The following is a 22279-nucleotide window of genomic DNA, read 5'->3' on the forward strand; positions in this document are numbered from 1 at the left end:
CTCGTGTAGGTGAAGGAAGCAAGATAAAATCTAGCAGAATCACTCAGTAAGACCAGAAATGGAAACAGAAAAGCAGCTAACACAAGTCTTGACAGAGACATCTTTAAGAAAGTGCTTAGTGTTATTTCAGGCAGAATGTCAAGCATCCTGAAGCTTCCCTTAGGAAACCTCTTTTCTCTAGCATTAAGAGTTCCCAGTGTTCGATATCATGTAGGGATTCACTAGCTCAGACTAGTCTTACAGAGACTGAAAGTGTTCTGTGCAACTTAAATGTCATGCCTGTTAACATCAGGATGTTCTAGGCTTGCCTAACACGTATGTATGTAAAGAGAACACTGATCTGACAATTGTTTAAACTACAAAGATGTTGTCCTCTGGAAATTCTTCTTTCTCAAACCTTTCAAAATCGTTGCTATACAAGGGGTCATGATGCCCACTCACATATACATAAAGCAGACACAGCTCTCGTGGAAATCAGTAACAGCAGATACAGTGCACGACCAGTAACCTACACTTCTATGAAATGACACTGCTCATTGTTTCACTATCATCAGCTAAAGAACCTTCCCAGCTGCAAAGCGCCACTAAAAGAATGAGTTGCTATAATGAGGAGAAAATTATGTGGCCCTGTGATATTCAGAGGTATGGCAAATTTAATCAGCATGTGTCACCATCAGTGCTATATCCAGGAGTTCAAGCTATCTGGAGGTGACAGAACATAAAATTCAAACTGAACTGTGACTGAGCAGAGAGGTCAGGAACAACCTTCTTTCATTTTCAACTGGCCTCTTAATGAGATAGCAAATATCTCCTGAATTAAAACTCAGCACAAATCTTATGGTAGTTCCACTTTGGCATACAAGGGCACACCTCACAAGTGACTATCAAAGCATGCGGGCCAGGAATTCCACACACTGAAAACATGCATACATGCTACTAAGAACCACCAGCAGACAGAAGAGCTGTTCCTTTACAGCTATTCTACCAAACATTGCTTCATCACCACTCACATCAAAAATCACATGGGTAATGTTCCAAGGACTGTACCAGGCTATGAAGTTTCCTAGCGATGTCCTTAATCTGGGCCCCAGGAACGCAGCAGACTTCCCTAAGACGAGGGTCTGTCTGGCATGCTGGGCCCTCTGTTCTCCTCACAAAGGAGTCACCTACCACTATAACCCATCTTTTCTTCCTCACGGAGGTGGTCGTGATATGGGGGTAGTCCCTTCTGACCTTGGCAACATATTTGGTGTAGGTGAACCACCATGCACATGATCCAATGACTGACCTTCCACATCCAGAGCTTCATAGCTGTTGTACAGTAGCCCCTGGGAGAGTGAGGTGATCAAGGAGGTGGCTCACCTGCCACCCTGAGCATGGACTTGCCTCCATTTACTCTTTTCCTTTAAGCTATTGCCTTCTGCCTGGCAGGGGGAGCATATAGTATCCCCTCGACCTTGTGTTTTTTCTGGTGGCTGTTCCTGTTTCTGTCTCAAGGAGGGCAGAGCATAGTTCCTCCAGCGTAACCCTTTCTCATTTCCCTACCAATGACCCTGTGTTCAACTCTTACTTTCTTTGAAAGAGCAGCCAAATAACCTAGTAATTGTGGCTGATAAGTGTAGCTCTGCATAACGAAGTGCAGTGTCTTTAAAAATATTTTCCATTTCAAGCAATGTCATTAAGTGATTCAAAAGCATTATTTCATGCTTCTCGTAATAACCACACAAAATGGAAATGTCTTTTTTTGCTCACAGTAGCAGATGAATACACACAAAAATGTATTGCTAGTAAAGGGTCATTTGCTACTTGTTTTATGGATTTTAACAGGCATTTGCATCAAGCTTGAGCAGAAGCTATGTAATATGGCTGATGCAGAATGAATTCCATCTTACTCAAATTATTCTCTTTGGAGGAGAAAGCTTCTTAGGTCAAAAGGCAGAGAGAAAGATGTTTTCTTACACCTCATACTCTGAGCTATACCTGGAATTAAACACATCTGGACCTACTCAATTAGGATTTAATATCCTTCTGTCTAAGATAAGACAGAAGGATATTAAAGATATCCTTATTAAGGATAAGACCATAAATAGTTCTGTCTAAGATAAGATATCATGGGTACAGTGATAACTCTTGCAAGTGTTATAATTATAGGCAAAATAAATGCTGTATTTTATACATGCAATGCTCCCTATACATGTATGTAGAAAATGTCATAATGAAATAAATATTTTTATACTGCAAGTGCTTACATTTCCACTATGATAAAAGCTTTTTTATCAGACAGTTCTGTCTGGATTAATAAAATTTCTGCTAATTCTAAAGGAAAAAGCACATAACAAGTTACCATATCAATTAAATGCAATGGACCCAAATGAGGAATCCACTATTAACTTCTGGAATAAGAAATGTTAATTCTTTTACGTTAACTGGCCTTTTGGGATTCCTAATAGGCTGAATCTAGCATACTGTGGGATTTTAGCATTGACATATTTCTAATGAGAGGTTAACGAATCTAATCTCTCATACCATGGTAAAACACAAGACTGGGAATCAGGGAGCCAGTTCTGACAGTGTTTGGCGATGTTCCAGTTGAGTTCACTTATTCATGAAGAAGTTTCCATCTGATCCTCCACTTCGCACTGAAACATGAAGTTAGTTGGAAAAGAAAGGTCCCCGTGGTGTAGAAGGAACTGTCAGTAGCCCAAGGAAAAGGCCAAATTAAAATTAAAATTCATTAACCTTAGCATCTGTCAAACAGTTTTGAAAGAAAGAAAGAAAATAGGGGAAAAAAACCCAGGGTGAATACAGTAGCCTGAGCCAAACAGAATTACCACTTTTCACCTGTTCCCCAGAAAACTACCTACTACTTCAATAGTACCTACTTCAAAACTACTTACTACTTCAATAATCCACATCTGGGTTTCCCACATACTCCTGCAGTGTAAATAATATATGACAGAAGTGTGGCAACAAATCTTCTGCTCTATTCAGAAATTACATTTTTAAGTTTTTGATGGGATTTAAAGATGAAAGGAGATGTAAGGAGAAAAGCAAGACTTACTGATTGTTGAGTAAAAAGGAAGTAAGACCAGCACTACCAATGCAAGAGAAAAACAAAAGGCAAGCTTACATTTAAAATGTTTCTTCTGAAATATACTAATTATTAGATAGCTACTTAACATTACACCCACATTTATCAAATGCATCTGCATCTATGAAATAAGCCATTTAAAGACCTAGTTCCCAAATGTGAGAGTAATAGTACATTAACAACAAGCTTTATAATTTAAAAACAGCTTTGTAAAATAATGGCTTGCTTTGAGCCAATTGTTAATCCTGAATAAAATTTTATTTTTATTCATTGTTAAAACTTTCATGGGGCTAAACTAATTCTACTCAGCTTGAGTACCAGTAAGAGCTGACACAAGTAACATATAACGATTCTTCCTTGGGAGACAGAACAAGTTAGTGATAGCCACTGAAAGATGAAGTCTGTATCTGATATAGCAGCTAATAAAGGAGGTTTCTGAGGTCATCTTAAATGTGATTACTGACACCATTTACCATTTAGACAGTTTTGCAGATTTGGGTATCATTCCTGTCAGTTTAGAGAGTATTAAGAAAATAAAATTTTACTTACCTTGTGAAATGAAATGTATCAAAGTTAAACCAAACAATGTATTTGAACATTAATATATATGCAACATGCACAAGCACCTCAAAAGCAAATAGAACTCAGTGAAAGTTCAAGCAGTTCATAAAGAGATACCGTTTTCCACTGCTAGTTCAAAAATCACTCCTTGGCATCTCAATACATAATTTACTTTAGCTCTGTCCTCAAAACAGCTATTTTTTTGCAGACTAATGAATACTTGGAATATCTTTTTATACATTTTACATTTCCTAGCAATTGGAAGCACAATTCTGCAATTTAACAGTGCCATAATATGGGTAAATAAATAAATACATTTTATGCAAGTTATTCAGCCAGTCTTACTGCTTTTCAAATGTTGTTATATTTCTACTATGCAAGTGAATTATTAGCATCCCTCCCTCATCATTCTTGCTTAGCTTCCTCTTAAGTTTTTTATTGTCTAAAATAAAGCTCTTTTCAATACAAGGAGATGAAGGTGATCAAAAGTCCTGTAAAACTTCAAGTATTGGATTTATATTTCCAATTTATTATAAGACTAACATGCTCTTCTGGCCCTCTCACTGGATCTTGCGTGGATTTCAGATGTTAATCTAATTCACTTTCTCTGGGAACTCTGGTTCCCTATTTGAGTCAGATAAATTCCAACTGTGGCACCAGGAATGTGCCTTTTTGTTCTATTAGAAGTTCTGCGTTTTCACCATCATATTCCTGTCCTTTTCCTTCAGAAACATAACCTTGATTTTTTATCTTGCTAGTCTAAAGAGTGAGGGTCTTGGGTCTCTCCACAAATGCCTGTTTTGAATCTTTCCTATCATTTGCTTTCCAAAACTCCAGAACAGTTCTAGTATATTACAGTGTGCTTTGGAGGGGATGGGGGGCTTTGTTCCCCGCTGGCATAGCACCACTAGTTATCAGGCATATTGACTGGAAAAAATTTAGCACAAAAGATTTAGCAAAAACACAGAGAAAGGAAGGGAAGGATTTACACAGCACTGCTCTCCTCAGATACCATGTTGGTAGTGGCCAGCAGAGCCTCAGCCTCCCCTTCCCAGCAGAAAAACATTCTGAAGGTGGAAAGCCTGCTGTCATAAGGCCAGGTTTTTACGGGACAGCTTCAACTACAAATAATAAAAGCTGCATTTAAACGTAAACAGGAACTGTTCAATGGAGGTGCAAAAGGCAGCGCTGGTCGTCCTGTCAAAAGCATATTTGAAAGTTCTGGTCAAAGGTCACAAATGCATCCTTTAAAGTAGATGGCTACTTCAGGACCAACTGACTGTTTCAAGCCCCTTCTTGTTGTTAAAATAGTGAAACAATAATTCCAGATCAAGATTTCACTGATCAATCATTGCCTTATTATACTATTAAACTTGGAAACCTGGGTACAGAAAAGTAGTCAGTACGTTACGATGTTTAAAATGGCAAACCACTAAAGGAGGGAGAACAAGGGAAACTGAGGACACTTTGTGTCACTGCACAAGAGCAGTATAACGTGGTCATCCACAATGTACCTTACACCTAATATCCCAATACTGAAACTACTTGGGGTTTATGAATCCTTGAAAATATAATCGTTTAAATGGCAAGACGTTCCAACCTTTGGCAGCTCTGAAAGAGATTACATACAGAGAATCTCTGCTCCGCAGACTGAAATGAGCCGCTGTATAAAGAAGTTAAATTCAGAATTGAAGCATTTTGCAGTAAATAAGTATATAATTCTATCACTTATACCACAATTTTATGGGTTTTATTGCTTTCTTCAAGGCCTAGCACCTGCACAGAAACAGTTGACCCACTTTTTTTTTTTTAAAATATGACTCAGACTTATTTCTACAAGGATTTTTTTCCCACATTTCTATAAATATTGTTAATTCAACTTATCTATTACTGGCTACCGCAGAACAAAATTAGACTGTGGAAAGTAAAATCAGCTTTAAAATTGACATAATAGTACTGAATAAATAAGTATACCAGCATTTTTCACATTATGCATTTATATAAATGAGGAAAAGTTAATTTCAAAAGCCTTCTCTCCCCCATTACTCTTCTTGCCGTTATGTCTGATTTTGTGCCGGCTGAGGATTCATTTTCATGAACCAGTAGTTTTTGAATAGATGTGGATTATCTGAGCTGCAGGCTTTATGTGTGAAATATACTAAAATAGATAAATGTTAAAATGTGTTTCTCATTCCTAGTAACAATCAAAACAAAGTTTTCAAGCTGAAAATTTAATGTGCAAATAAGCTCTGAAAATAAATTTATTATCCTGTGAACAAAAAGTTTGGATTGTATAAATCAGCAGCAAGAAACATCCTATTACTAAAATTTAGGTACCAAAGAAATTAAAGCTGCTGCAATATTTTAATTGAAGAGATATCCAATCTCATGCAAGGAAGAGCAGAGACATTTGAACAGCAGATAAATAAATGTCAGAATCCAAGGAGATTCAGAACAATGGTTGAAATACAGAGCCAAGAAGAAAATATGACCCAGATTAGTGAATACTACTCTAGTGGTCTGTAAGCACATTTTGGAATACAGGATACTAAGGAGGTAGAAGAAAAATTTTTGTAAATAACCCGTTTTTAAAATTTAAAACCCTCTATAGGTACCAAAGTGAATTACACTACACTGCTGCAGTTGTTCAACACAGAATGTACAGAAATAACTGTTAAAACTCCACAGAGAACTTCCCATCAGATCTATGTGAACAGAAACAATAATTTCAAATGAGAAGCTGTCAACATGGAGCAGAGCAGAGAGGGTGATCTACATTTGTGTCCATTGCTAAGAAAGGAATTCCAGAAAGTGAATGGAAAATGAACTATTTAGAATGTAATTCTGAACAGCAAGTCAAAATATGTACATTAATGTCATTTAAAACAAATGGCTCCATGTCAGCTATAGAAAACAACATTTTTTCCATGCTCCATAACTACTGTTTTGGATGACATTTATTTTTCCTTACTGCGGGTAATATATCACTTCTTTTCATGTTCAAGTAGAAGATTACGGACGAGTCCTTCAGAACAACCTGGCTCACCTATTGTCACAGATTTCCTACTGCTTAAATACATCTACTAATGCACCTGACGATGTTAAGTTTATGCTTCTAATACACTTCTATTTATACATCTCTTCCTCATGGCACTATGAAACAGATTCTAACAAATATTACTTATCCTAGAAGATCTTACTGTACACAGTAATGCATGCCATCACTCCCTTACTATGCAGCTTGATAATGACCATTTCACAAAAGATTAATGGCAAACAGTTTATTTGCAAATTATCAGTGTTTTACTTTAGGCAAGCTCATGATTCAATATTGAATTTTTGCTTTAAAAACCCACATATTATCTATTATTCTTAATACAGTTGCTAAATAAATGCTCCCAGTCAATACAGGGTTCCAGGCATACCTCATGCTTAATATTCCTTGTATGGATTTTCTCAAGGAAGACTCTAGGGATAAGGAACAGGAAGAAAACTTTTTTTGAGACATTTTCAAATCTGACTGAAACTTATTGGTGGGTTTCTCTGTAAGCTTGACATATTACCACCAGGGGAACAGGGCTTTATTTTTTTAATTTGGGGAGAGAATAAATCTGCTTTACACTTAACACAGAATCACAGAATGGTTTGGGTTGGAAGGCACCTTAAATCCCATCTAGTTCCAACCCCCCCCTACCATGGGCAGGGACACCTTCCACTAGACCAGGTTGCTCCAAGCCTCATCCAGCCTGGCCTTGGACACTCCCAGGGATGGGGCATCCACAGCTTCTCTGGGCAACCTGTCCCAGTGCTTCACCATCATCACAGTGAAGAATTTTTTCGTTTTATCTAAGGAAGTCCTTTTATCTGTTATCATTGTATCTAATTATCAAGCACCTTAGTTTCTCATGACTTAAATCTTAGTTGATTTTCTTAAGACAAAACTGGTTCTGGTTGACAGTTTCCATCACCAGACCTTTTTTTTTTTCATAATTACATTTTCATGGAAGAATAAAAAGAAGAGCTAAAATATTCTTGAGTGTAATTGTTTCTAAATCAGAAAAGGTATCACTGCTATACTTGGCTATGATTTTAAATTGAAGCACTGTGTCTCCTGCCCTTATCAACTCATAGTTCTCAAACTGGCATCTTCAAGTAAGATTTACACAGACACTGACACTTAGGATTTAAACCTTTGCAAAATGATATCCACTTTACACATACAGATGTTTATAATGTTGGTTTCCAGGTTCAAACGTAAGAGCACTTACAAATGATAGTTTACCATTCATCTTTAACTACTGTACCCATTCCCCTGTCTTCTACTTTATTTTCCAAAGGATGAATACATCAGCAAAAAGAGAACAGTTCAGGAGGCCTTCAGTATGGAAACTCAAGTATGGACACAAAGCCATGCTCAACTAAAAACTTCAGAATGCCTGGACCCAGCTATGACTTCGTGTCAAAAGAAACCAATCCCAATTGTTAGAAACAGTGCAATGCCAATATGAAAGAAATTAGATTTTTAATTTGTAAGTAAGCAGCATTCAAGGTGATATGAGACACCCACATCATATTTGTAACTCAAAATGTCAGCGTTAACTGCAAAGACACTATGCTTCCCATGTTTTCATTGTGGACTCACTGGGTAATGAGGGCTCAGCAATGCCAGTTTGCAATGATCATACTAGTTTCCCGGGTTTGGTACATGAAGGTCTCCTTAAGGATGCATATCTCATTGATTTCTTTCCGTACACTCAAAATCCACAAATACTAAAATCTAGAACCAATTCTATAGATTATTATTCCCAAAAGAATCATAATTTCACTCGCCTTGTCAATACTACAATATATTCTACTTCTATATTGAGTTTCCTCAAACTGTCTAGTGTCTCATTACTATAAAATGTAGAATCCAGTGAAATGTAACTATATCTAAATCCATTAAAACTAATTTGAAGCAGTGCAATAATATAGAAAGTGACAGCTTCATTGACTTCTACATTTCCAGGTTTATGGCTTCAAGTGAGCAGCATATTAAGCGCAGACCTCTAACCCACAACTACTCCATAGCTGAAAACACCTTAAGAAAGTAAGTTACTGGGACGTAAAGCCCAGGACTCAAGGAAATCAAGCCAACACTGATTTAAAAATGGAAATGACGTACATAAAACTGTCAGAAAGAGGTAACTATTTAGGATATATAGATAGATATTGGGAATAATCGTGTAAATTTCACTGAGTTTCCAAATAACAAATTTGTAAGAATTTTTACAACACTGTATTCTTCCTAAAAGTAGATTAAGTATCAGTCTGCCTTGATTTCCATTTTAGCCATGAACAACCTATGTTCCAGTAATATCCTAAATGAAACCCTCCTACTTTTAGAGCACAAAATCAAAAAACTATCTTAGCTAAAATTCATTACTCAACATTTTTTAGATCCATTTTCCTAAAGTAGGTATGAACTAATTTAGAGGGGGGAACCCCACCTGTCTCTACTTTCTGGTTGTCATGGTTTAACCTTGGCTAGCATCATGTACCATGCAGCCACTTGCTCACCTCCCCTCCTCCTCCCTTGGAGGAGGAGGATTGGAGGAAAAGACAAGGAAGCTCATGGATTGATATAAGAACAATTTAATAATTGAATATAAATGAATAAAATAGTGATACTAATAATATTAACAATACTACTAATAACATAGAATGAAAATAGAACAAATGATGCAACTGCTTACCACCCACTGACCAATACACAGCCAGGTCTTGAGTAGCGAGAGATGGAGTCCAAGAGCAATCACAGCAGAGTCTGAGCAAGCCCCAAGAGCAACAGGTCAACAGGAAAAGCCAACTGACCCTAGAAATCACTAACCAATGAGCCAGATGAACAAGCAAACAAGCTATGGCCCCCCAGCCCACTCCTGACCTATATACTGAGAATGACGTGCTATGGAATGAAATACTCCTTTGGTTAGTTTGGGTGAGCTGTCTGAACTGTGTGTGTCACCATCCTCCCTCCCCCCACTGATTGCAATGAGAAAGTTGGGAACACAGGTGCAGTATCAGAAACTGGAAAAGTCCTTGAATTGGTGCAAACACTCCCCAGCATCAACTGAAAAACTCCTTATCAGTGCTTTTCTCAGGTCAAATCCAAAACACAGCCTCTCACCAGCCACTGTGAAGAATATTAATTCTGTCCTGACTAAGACCAGCACAAAAATATACTGAAATACCTCATAAATATGTAAATAAAAAAATTTCTTGGACCTTATACTGCTGCTGAATGTTATCAGCAGAAACCTCACTCAATCATCTGCTGTGTAACTCAAAGTGTAAACAAGCTGTTTGCACAAATCAAAAGGCTGTTAATGTTGTGGGACATGCTTGCACTTCTATTACTTCAAAGACTGTGTAGCTATACGCCCCATTACTATTTTCTGTAAGTATTGCTTCAAGGTTTCAAGCCTATTCCTAAGCTTTAGGTAGTTCCACGCTGGTTCTTGACTCAGTTATCAAGTCCTTGCATCAGGAATTAGATCATGCTGCATACTTGTTGCCGCAGCTGCTGCTTCTCTCTAGGACTGTAATAAACATGCAGACACACAGCCAGGTAATGAAGGCACGACTTTAGCAGATCAGAAAAAAATGTTAAGAACTGTGCTTTATCAGAATTTACCCTATGCTTCACAGCCTGCAAAAGAAAGCTTTGAAAGTGGTACTTTTTAGCAAATGAAGGAGCATATAATTATCATCCTATAAATTCAACCAACTGAATATATTTGCCTTACCAAGAAAGTTCATTACAACTTTCAAATCCATACTGATGATATTCAGCTTCGTTTCAACCGGCTTATAAAAAGTCGTATCTTGGTTTTAATTCTAACTGCTGCCACAAAAATAATGGCAATTCAATTCACTGAACAGACTAATGTTAAAATTAGGTAATGAGGACTGCAAAATCAGTTTAAGGTTAGAAAAATTCCAAGCTGCTTTCTTTTCAGACTCAAAAGAAAAGCCACTCTTAAAAAAAACAAGCATACACTACACATCAAAAAATGATCCTCCTTCAGCAAAATACAAATAATTTATTTACTAACAGTTTTCTAGTACAGAGAATAGACAATCAGAGTCTGGCTCTATTTAAGTTGCAAGTAGTAACTTAAGTAACTTAGGGGTGTAATACAGTGGCTCACTCACCCCTCTACCTCCTCCTGTGGAGGAGGAGAATTGGAGGAAAAGACAGGAAGGCTTGCAGATTGAGATAAGAAAAATTTAATAATTGAATATAAATGAATATTATAGTGATACTAATAATATTAACAATATTAATAATATGTAAGGAAATAATGGAAAATAAAACAAATTATACAATTGCTCACCACCCACCAACTGATACGCAGCCAGGTCCCGAGTAGCAAGAGCCAGAGACCAAGAGCGATCACACCAGAGTCTGAGCAAGCCCCATGAGCAAGAGAGAGACCGAGAAAGCCAACTGACCCCCCAACAGACTATTTAATTAATGAATACACTAACAAATGACTGACTGAACTATGCCCCCCAGCCCACCCCTGGCTTATGTACTGAGCATGATGTTCAGTGGAATGAAATACTCCTTTGGTTACTTTGAGTGAGCTGTCTGAACTGTGTTCCCCACACACTGCTTGCAGTAAGAAAGTTTGGAACACAGCTGCAGTATCAGAAGATGGAAAAGTCCTTGAATTGGTGCAAACATTCTTTAGCAACAATAAAAACCACCAGTACTCTTCTTGGGGCAAATCCAAAACACAGCCTTATACCAGCTACTGGGAAGAAAATTAACTCTCTCCTGACTAAAACCAGCACACATGATTTTACCAGATGACCCAGCAGTACAATTTAAGAAGAAAGAGCTTAACAGTTTCTCCAAGGAAGTGGAAAGGTGGACAACAGGTCAAGAGAATGTTTAATCCTACAGTGCTAATTGGCCCATAGGTTTATTTATAATATTAGCATCTTCCCAGTGTTACATAAACTATGACCAAAATGGATTAAATCAGGAGACAGAATCCTGGTATGCAGAAAAGTAATGGAAATCCTGAGAGAATTACAGCATGGAATGTTGTATAAGCCTTGAAGCTTGAAGAGTAAAAGCATCTGTTGCACAAAGTTTTTGCTACCTTCTGTAAGACAATATCATGAGTCACAGTTGGCCCAAATCCTCTTAAATGCCTGCTAATAAAGACACTGCCGAGGTAATTCAGGGAAAAAGCTCACCTCTAACTATTTCTAAGGACCACTTTTTATTACCTGCTATTCACAGAATGGAAGGCAGCCAATAAAATTCTCAATAGAACTGTACATCCTCACACAGATTGCAAGTCATCTTATTTTCTACCTTAGAATAGCACAATGCATCATCAAATCAGTTTCTCCTGCGCTTCAACTGCAATTTATTATATCAATCTTCGTATGTGTTTTAAAATTAACATAAAAATCCCTATTCAGATTCCTTTAAATTAAAGGTTAGCAGACACAGCATTGTATCACAACAATGGAGTTATTCACGTATCTATTTCCTACAGGTACGTTTGGAACAAATGCAGCTTGGAGGCAGAATATTCAGAAGTTATATACAGCTAGGTGGAACATCAGAGATGTATCTTCCCTCTTTCAGCACTTCACAAAAAAAAAAAAAAAAGCCAGACTGTCTTTAACACATTAAACTTAGCAGGGATGTGCCCAATAAAGAAGCCTGATTTATTAAACATAAGTGGCACCATTGCCACACGACAGCCTCTGATTTACATTGCTTTTAATTCACAGCTAGCAACGAAATTTATCTGTTCCCTTTTGGCTCAGAACATAAAAGCTACAGATTTTAGATGGCATGGAATGGAAAACACCACTGTGCTGCTGTCTAACCTCCCATGAGAAGGCAAAAGAAAACAATGGGTATTACTGCAGCTGAAATATAATGTCCCAGTGATTAAGAGAGATTCTGAAGAGCAGATGGCTAAAGGCAAAAGAAGTAAGATGATTGTGAGATTGAGGAGCTTGCTGACCTACTACAGGTCTCAAAAAGGACTCAAAGGTAAACGTTCTACAGAAAGGCCAAACAATTTCTTAAGCTTCAGGGTATATTGAGGAATTATTTACACTTCTGAGGTGAAGAAGAAATACTGTCAGGTTGCAGTATCAATAGAGGACATGCTGGAACAAGCTGATCATTAGAACAGCAAGTCAGCAACACCAGATGGTTACGTTCTGAGAGGATTTTAATACAGTGGTAAGTTTTAATGACTGCATCTTAGCAGTTCAGACACCTGATTCTTGACAGCCAGGGGGCAGAAAACATTGCCAGAAGCACTAGAGGTGACCTGGGGAATCACATGCACACCACCTTTACTTTAGGCTTAGAATTTCATACAAATGATGTCAGAACTAAATATACACAGGAATGTAGCTTCCCTGTAGCTAAACAGCAATGGTACTTGGTTGCTGAAAGCACCAGAATGTGCTATAATCTCTGAGATTGACTTACTGTATTAACAAGTAATACTTGTGACCGAGCTGGAAGATGAACACATTGTTAATGCAAATATAAGCTCTAGTTCCTACCCTAACAACACCCAAAGACAAAGGACATTGTGCTGTAAAAGAAAAATTGTTTTAATTTCATTTAATCCTGATACATGTACATACACAAGCACATACGCATATACATATTACTTTTTATGGCCTTTATGAAGGAAAAAGGATATTACATGGAAAGGTTGTATATCATTTCAGCAAAATGGTAATCAAGTATTTCTGCCTTTAGATTACATTCTGCAATAAAAAAAACCCACTGCCAGTTAATATTTTACACAAATAGTAATTCTATTGAAAGTTATTTTACAGAATTCTGTACCGAAAAAAATATTTGGTGAATGAAATCTACCTACGTTTAGAGCCTCTTTCCGGCACATAAGTATGTTGCATCTTGTCCAGCACTGTGCGCCGGTGCCCTACATCCAGGTAAACACAGCCTTTTTCCATAAAAGATTAATTTCAGAAAAAGTTTGACTAACCATACATGACTCTCAGCTAGGATATTTTTGCCATTAATTAAAAAGCAACATTACATGATACTACAATATAGTCCAGAAGAATCTGTGAATAGTAAAAGCAGATGCTATCCTAGTGTGCAGTATCTTTTCAATTGGAAACTTCATTCCAAAAGTTGCGGTCCAAAAACCAGCAAGATCCTTCTATTCTGCTATATAGTGCTATACTTCTACCTGCAAAAGGAACTGTAAATATTACAGTGAAGCTACACTAACTGTGCTGAGCGTGTATCACTAGGCTTGTAAATCAACAATGCTTTGACTAGAGAGTATTTTTCCTGACTAACCACTGCAACTAACTTTACAGAACCCGCTCTGATATACTCACTATATATCTTCACTGTAGACAATGGCTTTATTTTCCCCACCCTGTAGTCATTATCTGTTATTCAGCAAGATTCAAACACAGTTCAGCACTGGGAGAAAACTGTGTAAACACTATTATATCCCCGCAAACAGCCAAGGTGAAGCAGGAAAACAGCAGAGGCAAGCGCAATGATGACAACATGTTTGTGTAACTGCAGGCAGTTCAAAAATTCAGGCCCTCACCATAATCCACCCCAAATAGTATTTCAGTGCCTAACAAGCAATCTGTAACTATATTGAGATATCCTGGGGTAATGAACTTAACCTGTGAAAGTGATAACAGTCACCTCTTGTGCTTTAGGTTTGTTTCCACTTGTCTTGGTTCTATTTTATAAATTAGTAACAAACTTTTGAACAAACATGATCTTCCCCCTAGTTTTCTTACTTTTTCTTCTGGCTTGATGTACTATACCCTGACTGCATTTCTACAGAGCTCATTCTTACTATAGGTGGTTATTACCCAAAACTAAAACAACCATTTTCCTCCTAGGATCAATATAAGATTTCAGCCTGGCTTTGGAATACTTCCCTTTATCTTGTTATAGATTTTTGTCTCCAGGTGAGCTTATTGCACCTTTTTCTACTCAAAAGAAACTTGGTGGCATGTTGCTGTTCGAAACCAATATCAAATTTCAAAGTAACAGGTAACAACTTCAGGAACTGAGAGAAACAATCTTTAGGTCAACAGCGTGAACCGCCAAAATGATACTGAGCATAAGAGAAAACTGCAGAACATTTTAACACAAAGATGGCAAATTGCATGTACAAACATGGGTAGAGGAAAGAGGGAAAACTACACAAATCATTTTTCCATAGGACTTCTGACAGGATAACTGTGCCATCTATCTGCACTTCCGTACAGGGACGAGAAGTTACAGCTCTTACTGATGAGCTGCTATTCACGTGCAGATTTATCACTTTTGCCATTTATATGTTACTAACACATCCATGCCTCTAAACAAGAATACTTGTGAATTTCTGAGCTTTGTAAGAATGTATTGTACACAAGTACTTACTATCCAGAGAAATTTTACCTGGTCCCAAGGATTGGCTCCCCAGAGGCTCCCAAAGCAGAATAGTCCATGCCATAGAAATTCAGCCCCAGAAGTATTTTGTTCCTCCATTTTGAATCGGGATCCAGTACTTGAACACAGGTTCGTACCCAGGGAAGAGGGGAATTTGGACCAGGTCTGTCAAGTTAGCAATAATCAAACAGGAAAAAGTACACATTCATTCTCAGCCTTCTCTTTCACACTAGTGCAATTGTAAAGAACAAACTATGGCACACAAAAATCAGTGAAGGTCAACCTACAACCCTGTGAAGGCTAAATGCATGTTCCTCAGTGGCTTGAAGATGCACAAAACATGCTTGCCCCACTCTTGACTGTGAGTCATTCCTACAGTGAAGGGACACAAACCTGCTCACAGTGGGTAAGAAAAGGTCTCCACCTAGCACATGTTCTCTGTCACTGGGCCTGACACAATGCCCACACAACAATTCAAAACCCTCTCTGACTTCAGTTGTTTTCCAGTATCAGCCTCAATGTTTTGACTGTAAACTGGCACAACATACTGGGACAAAATCTACCATTTACTTACAGAAAGAACTATAAAATCAGTGACTGGTAAGCAAGACAGGTTTCAATGATTGTTTAACACTTATTTATGGATAAAACCCTAAATAGGCAATTACCTAACAAAAAGCTACATTAAGAGAAAGAGTAGAGCCTTAATACACAGAGTAATTGAATTATCATACATACAGAATCAGGATATCATGTTCATTCCACTCCTCTCATTCAAGAGGAGAGTAGGCTTTATCACCAACACTCAGTATCATTGTAAAAGGAGAATTATACTCTAATCTTACAACTATCAACATCTTCTGCTCCCTATTAATTATCTGTCTCAAAACCCTTTGGAATATCTGTGCCATTAAAACTCAATGTGCTAATACAGTACAGAAATATTCTTGGAAATTGTGTTCATATCTAAAGACAAAAAAATTGTGAGACAACATACGTATTATCCTGTATTTCATATACTCACACCAATCAAAGCAAATTCAAGCAAACAAAATTAGAATTCTTCTTGTCAAATCCTTTCTCAGTCTAAAAGCATTACATCTCAGAAGCTACATTTATTTCAGATACAACAGGTATGAACTGAAGACTGCTTCCCTCCTCCTCTCAAGTGAAAAAGGATTAGCAGCTTCAAGTCACGTCTAAGTAACTTATAGCGCCAGTGAAAGCATAAAGATGTGACTGTACCATAACAGAACCTGTAATTTTAAGATGGCATAAAACATGGTGCAGCTTCAAACCACAGGAAAGATGCAGCACAGTATTTCAAAATGCATTCAGGGATCCAGATGGGCTTATATAGCCTGTATAAAAGCCCTTGGCACCTCATCTTCATAGATGTCGGATTTACCTAAAGGAAAGCTAAACCGGATACATTTATGCTGTGTATTCCAGCAGTAGAGTAAAAAAAACTACTCAAACTTCAGTACACGTTACTGCCTATGTTTGTTCTCCCCTAGGTCACTAGGCCTGAAGATGTAGAGACAAGCCTGGGAAGACATAGGAAGGAGGTATATAAATTCTTTTCAGAAGAGACAGAAGTTCCTTTCTCTTAAACCTGTCTAGACATTATCAAAATGCTAATATACTAGAGGTGACAAAGGTTTTAGTGATGTAATAAACACAAAAATGATAGCATTTCTAAATCTGGTAGTTTACCACGAATATTAGCCCTGGACAGTCACCTTGAAGCAAGATATACAGAATCTCACAGGAACTCCAAAAGCATATACCTACCTGCAATTTGGAGGTAAAATGAACCATGCTTTTGGAGAACAGTAACATACAGAGTCTCTGTAGAGTTTAAGGAGCTCTTAACTACATTGTTGTCCCACTTTCACACAATTAAAAATATTAAGTTCCTGAAAATGAATGTTCATGTACAAGAGTGGAGTTTTGGTTTATTTTTCAGTCAGATCAGCTCTCTGATGTGGTATGATGAACTGCTGCACAAAAAGCTGTATCAGTTCAAGGGAGGGACCAGAGGAAGAATGGAAAAACATATTCAAGCAGGTCCACAGTAGCAGTGCTGCCAAAGGGCAGTCTGCTGCCTCAGGAAGAAGCTAGTTGTCAATTGAGCTTTAAAGCTAATTTTTCAACAATTAAATGTACTAGATTATTCATATACCTATGTTGCAGAACTGTGCTAAATAACTGTAACCAAAAGAACCTGGCCTGGGAAAGAATGTCACGGAAGTAGTAAAAGGACAATTTTTTAGTTTGAGTAGAAAGCCTTTCACAATATCTGGGTGCAAAATATATAATGCTGATAAACAATGACCTGAATTATTGGCTTGTTAAAAAATCACCTATCCTAATTACTAATCCAAATCTTTAGTATCTGATACAGTTAAAACACACTATCCATTTTACAGAGAAAATGAACTCATACTGTAGATTTAGTAGCGACTGAAGTGGGAATCAGTTCCTTCAACAATATTTTTCTAATGCTTAGATGGAGTCTTACCGCTGTGGTGTTGAATAGTCGTATGTCATGAGACTGAAGCTGTCTATTGCTGAGGCCAACTGATCAAAATCTTTCTTTGTGAACAGTCCCGGCTGGTTCGTCCTTTTAAAACAAAGCAAGACAAAAAAACAGGAAGATATGAAATACTACAATAACCTGGCTTATTCTCTCCTTTGGGTTTCAAACCATTGGATCAGGTAAGAAAAATTTTTTCTTCTGAGGTGGCAAAAAATTCAAAAGATATTTCAGCACCATTCTTATAATTAATGTCTAAGAAAAAAAAAAAATTCAATGCTACTTATATTGCCAGTGGGAAGAACAGGACTTCCACAGCATACTTACCAAATAAGCATTTCCAGCATGGCTACAATAGTGATATAAGGGCTGTGGGCTAATCAAATTGCCGCACGTGACAATCAACTGAACTCTAAAGTTTTAGAAAACCTTTAATTGCTTTGCCAGTCAAACTGGTTTTGACACTTAGAAAATTATCTGAGCCACACTTAAATAAATGGATGGGTGTTGATGTTGGTACAAAAACATAAATAAAAGGTAAAAGTCTTAAAAGCAGAAGGCCAATAAAATTGCTGGCCTTTAACAAAAGACTACGCAAACCTCTCTTCTTTAGATGAAGCCATGTCCATTTCTTTCTTCTTTTGGGGGAGGAGGAGAAATCTATTCTATGACCTTCCCTAGACAAAAGTCTAGCTATGCCTTCTGCATATCTTTGTATGAAATATGGAACACAATTCTTACTTCCCCTTTTTTTTGCTTATCCTTCATTTACAAAATCTAGCACTGGATTAATAGCTACCTTAGCTTCATAGGTGAGGGGTTGTTTCTGACAGTTTTGGACTCATAGAGACTACTGACTTCTTTCAACCATTCAACTCAGAAACAATTAATGCACACAAGTTGCCTGAAAACATTGAATCTGTTTCAAAGAGAATTCTCAACTTCAAACTAGCAGCACACAGAGAACAGCAGGGAACGTAAGGCAGCCCTAATCACATTGCAAAGATGGGAGTGAACTAAAAAGGAGAAGCTGCTGCCAAGAGAACCATGTCCTCAGCCAGAGGGCTCTGAAGCATCAGATGAGACAGACAGGTAGAGAAGTAGTATATTGTCCTAAATAGCCTGGGAGAGTAGGGTTCATAAGGGAACATCATAAAGAAAAGAAGAAAAACGAGAGGGAAAAAAAAAAAGGTTTAACAGCTACGAACTCTGGTGCAACTCTGCCATCCAAGAGGCAGATTTAGAGGCTTGTACAAGATTCCCCTGGAGAGTAGAGGAGAGAGACAGAAGAATCCAGACCTTCCCCAGTAATATCAGAAACTGCTACCTGATCTAGAAATTAGTAGACAACCACTGTCCAGACAGGGTACACATTAAAACCACTCACGTTCCACCTCAAATGTAAAAACCAAAAAGATGCTCAGTGACAGATGCAAGTAATAAACTGAAAAATCACTTCTTTTGACCCTTATCATTTTTGGATCAGTGTGCAAATTCTCCATCCAACAATATGTGCTGAGTGGATCACCAGAGCATAACAGCATTCATTTATCAGTTTACAAGGACACTTTCTGTTCCATCGCATTAGGAAAGAGGTTAACAGAGTACAGGTTACAAAGAAGGGCAGATTAAATCACTTAACATTCCTGTCATGTTATAAGGGAGCGAAGCATGAGTGATATTTGCAAGTCAGGTCAATGAACCTGACCAAACATACACTGGATTAAGTAGCTGTAATTTGTATGAAGCATAGTAGTGTGCTGGAATTCTCAAGTTTTCAGAGTCAGTGCTATACTTGTCATATTAAGGAGAAATCCCATCCCTTTCCTTCTGGGGTTTTAACAAATTAAAACAAATCTTCACTTCTGGAACCTATTGGTGGACCTCAGGTTTTTTGGATAGTTATCTGCTTGTCATTTACTGCAACTGCAAACTACAGTTGTTCTACAAGAATAAAGAAAATGAAAGACATCTTTGAAGCAATGTCATGGCAACTTGGATGTCTGTAGGCAAAGCAATTCCCCAATGCAAACTCTAGTAAAACCATTTTCAGTAAATTGATTGTGATTACTCATGAAGGGAAAAGCATAAAAAGTAATTACAATGTGTATTAGATATTAGGGTAAGTTGAATTGCTTTATAGATTAAGCTGGGTAGTACTTCAATGAAATTTGTATATGTAACTTGTCCCCTACATCCATTTTTCATATAAACTGTCAAGGAATATGAAACAAAACAAAACAAATGACCAACAGGTTAAAATGGATATTGTCATCACTTTCTCCAAAGCAACCTTGTAACCAAACTACTTCCACCACAAAGAAATGCCATCTGAAGAGCATAAATTTCTAACTTGGAATAAACCCAGCAGCAATGGACACACTTTGTCCAGTCATGGACAGTGTTAAAACACCACCACTCTTCACACAAAACAAGCCCCACTCACCAGCTCAATAAGCACCACCAGTCAATTCTGCTTTAGTCAAGCACTTCGGGAAACTCTCCGCTGGAGCAAAACCAAAAGTATTTGATCCATGCCTTGAGAATTGTTCTGAGTCAAGAAAATTGGCACTCAAAGATAAAAACTAAATATTTTTCAACAGTTGTTATGATTCTCATTTTAGGTTTTCCAATCATTCTGATATTTAATCATAAACTTAACTCCAAGGGCAGGTATGTTCTACTGACAACATCATTGAGAAAACCAGCTCAGAAAAAGTCAGAGGACTTGGCATAGAATGTGCAAATTCCATGAGAATAAGTTTCCAAGCCTAAGCCAAAAGCCTGTCATTCTTTGAAGCCTTAAATACTGTTTCCAAAATATTCAGTGAAGTGGCAGAAACTTCAGCGTCATTTATCAGCACTGTACAACATACATACTAGAGAGAGCTTTGTTATTGAATTGTCAGATGACTAAAACCGTGGTGATTTTATCTGCTCACTATCAACATCACGAATGAGTAGGAGCAGAAGTCAGGCATATGAACATGAATAATAAGAAAAGCAAATGATCTAATATATCTGAAAAGTCTCTTTGCATGGAATTACTCCTGACCTCTGAACTCCTTCATTTGCTTTGAGTTCACCACAAGACACAGTTCAAAAATTACATATCATTTGGAGTCTAATAAATGTTCTCGTTAAGAGTGATGTTGAACACTGAACACATCAGAGACCTGCTGTTTAAAGAAACCTGCTCCTACTGGCCTAAAAATATACGGAAATTGTGCAACATGCATTATAAATATGAAACAATTTGGATTAAAGAATTAAATTTAAGCAGAAAAGGGTATTCTTTTCGTGTTAGCTTATACAAAATCCTTTTTATTGCTGTTCTAAGAGCCAAACACTTCATATGATATTTGCATTTGTATTTTTCTAACTCAATAACTTAAGCAAATGTCATTCAGTTTCCTTAACATTCTGCTCAAATGCACAAGGGTCCTTACATGATTCTTGTATCATTGTTCAACACAGTTAACTCTGAAACTTATTAAATACTAACAAAAACCCCACTATTCAGGTTTGGAAACAGCTATCTAATCTCAGAAAAATTTACATCTATATGGACTGTAAAAGTTCCTCCATGAGGAGGAATTCACCACAGAGATGAAATTTATGGCACTTTAACTACAGTAAAAAAACCACCTCTGATACTCTATATAGAACAAATGATTACTTTCAGCCGAGGTCTGGATATAATGCCCATCACGATGTACTACCCCTGATGCCTGTGCTGGTTGACAGCAAGCTTTATATGAGCCCGCAGTGTGCCCTGGTAGCCACGAGGGCAAAGCGCATCCTGGGGTGCATCAAACTCAGCAAAACCAGCCAGTCAAGAGAGGTGATTGTCCTGCTGCATTCAGCGTTGGTGCAGCCTCACCTTGAGGACAGACTGCAGTTCTGGGCCCTACAATTTAAGAAGGATGTGAAGGTCCCTGATTGCATCCAGAGGAGGGCAATAACGGTGGCGAAAGGGCTGGAAGGAATGTCCTATGAGGAACAGCTGAGGACTTTGGGCCTGTCTAGTTTGCAGAAGAGGAGGCTGAGGAGTGACCTCATTGCTCTCTACAGCTTCCTGAGGAGGGGAAGTGGAGAGGGAGTTGCTGAGCTCTTCTCCCTGGTATCCAGTGATAGGACACATGGAAATGGATCAAGGCTGGGCCAGGAGAGGTTTAGACTGAACATTAGGAAGAATTTCTTTACCAAGAGGGTGTTCAAACACTGGAACAGGCTTCCTAGAGAGGTGGTCAATGCCCCAGGTCTGTCATCATTTAAGAGGCATTTATTTAGAAATGCTTCAACCTTTGGTCAACCCTGAATGGGCCAGGCAGATGGACTAAATGATCTCTGCAGGTCCCTTCCAATAGAAAATATTCGGTCTTTCCTGTCCCTTTGAAGGGAACCACTGATTTACTAAGAGTACAAGCACTCCACTTCTTAAGCATGGTGTTTAAGACACGGAAATGTTTCCAATAAGTGACACAGTCCCTGTACAAAGAACAGCTGTCCCTGAGACACACTTCCTTTAGACCAGCCCACTTCCTTGAGAGATGATGAAGTTTCCACCACATGCTTTCAGAAGATTGATTTTCTTGGGTAAAATACTGATTTT

General features: G+C 37.8%; 1 protein-coding gene across 1 annotated transcript in view; it reads right to left on the minus strand.

Moving 5' to 3' along the window:
* CHID1 (chitinase domain containing 1) overlaps positions 1 to 22279 on the minus strand; it is a gene marked incomplete at its 5' end in the record, with an annotated part of 78826 nt that overhangs the window by 29085 nt on the left and 27462 nt on the right. The window contains 2 exons of the mRNA XM_010147072.1: positions 15135 to 15290; positions 17650 to 17751. Coding sequence (XP_010145374.1) covers positions 15135 to 15290; positions 17650 to 17751 — 258 coding nt within the window. The remainder of the gene's footprint in view (positions 1 to 15134; positions 15291 to 17649; positions 17752 to 22279) is intronic.

This window comes from Eurypyga helias, unplaced genomic scaffold (genome assembly GCF_000690775.1).
Source record: "Eurypyga helias isolate BGI_N326 unplaced genomic scaffold, ASM69077v1 scaffold4062, whole genome shotgun sequence".
Taxonomy (NCBI): domain Eukaryota; kingdom Metazoa; phylum Chordata; class Aves; order Eurypygiformes; family Eurypygidae; genus Eurypyga; species Eurypyga helias.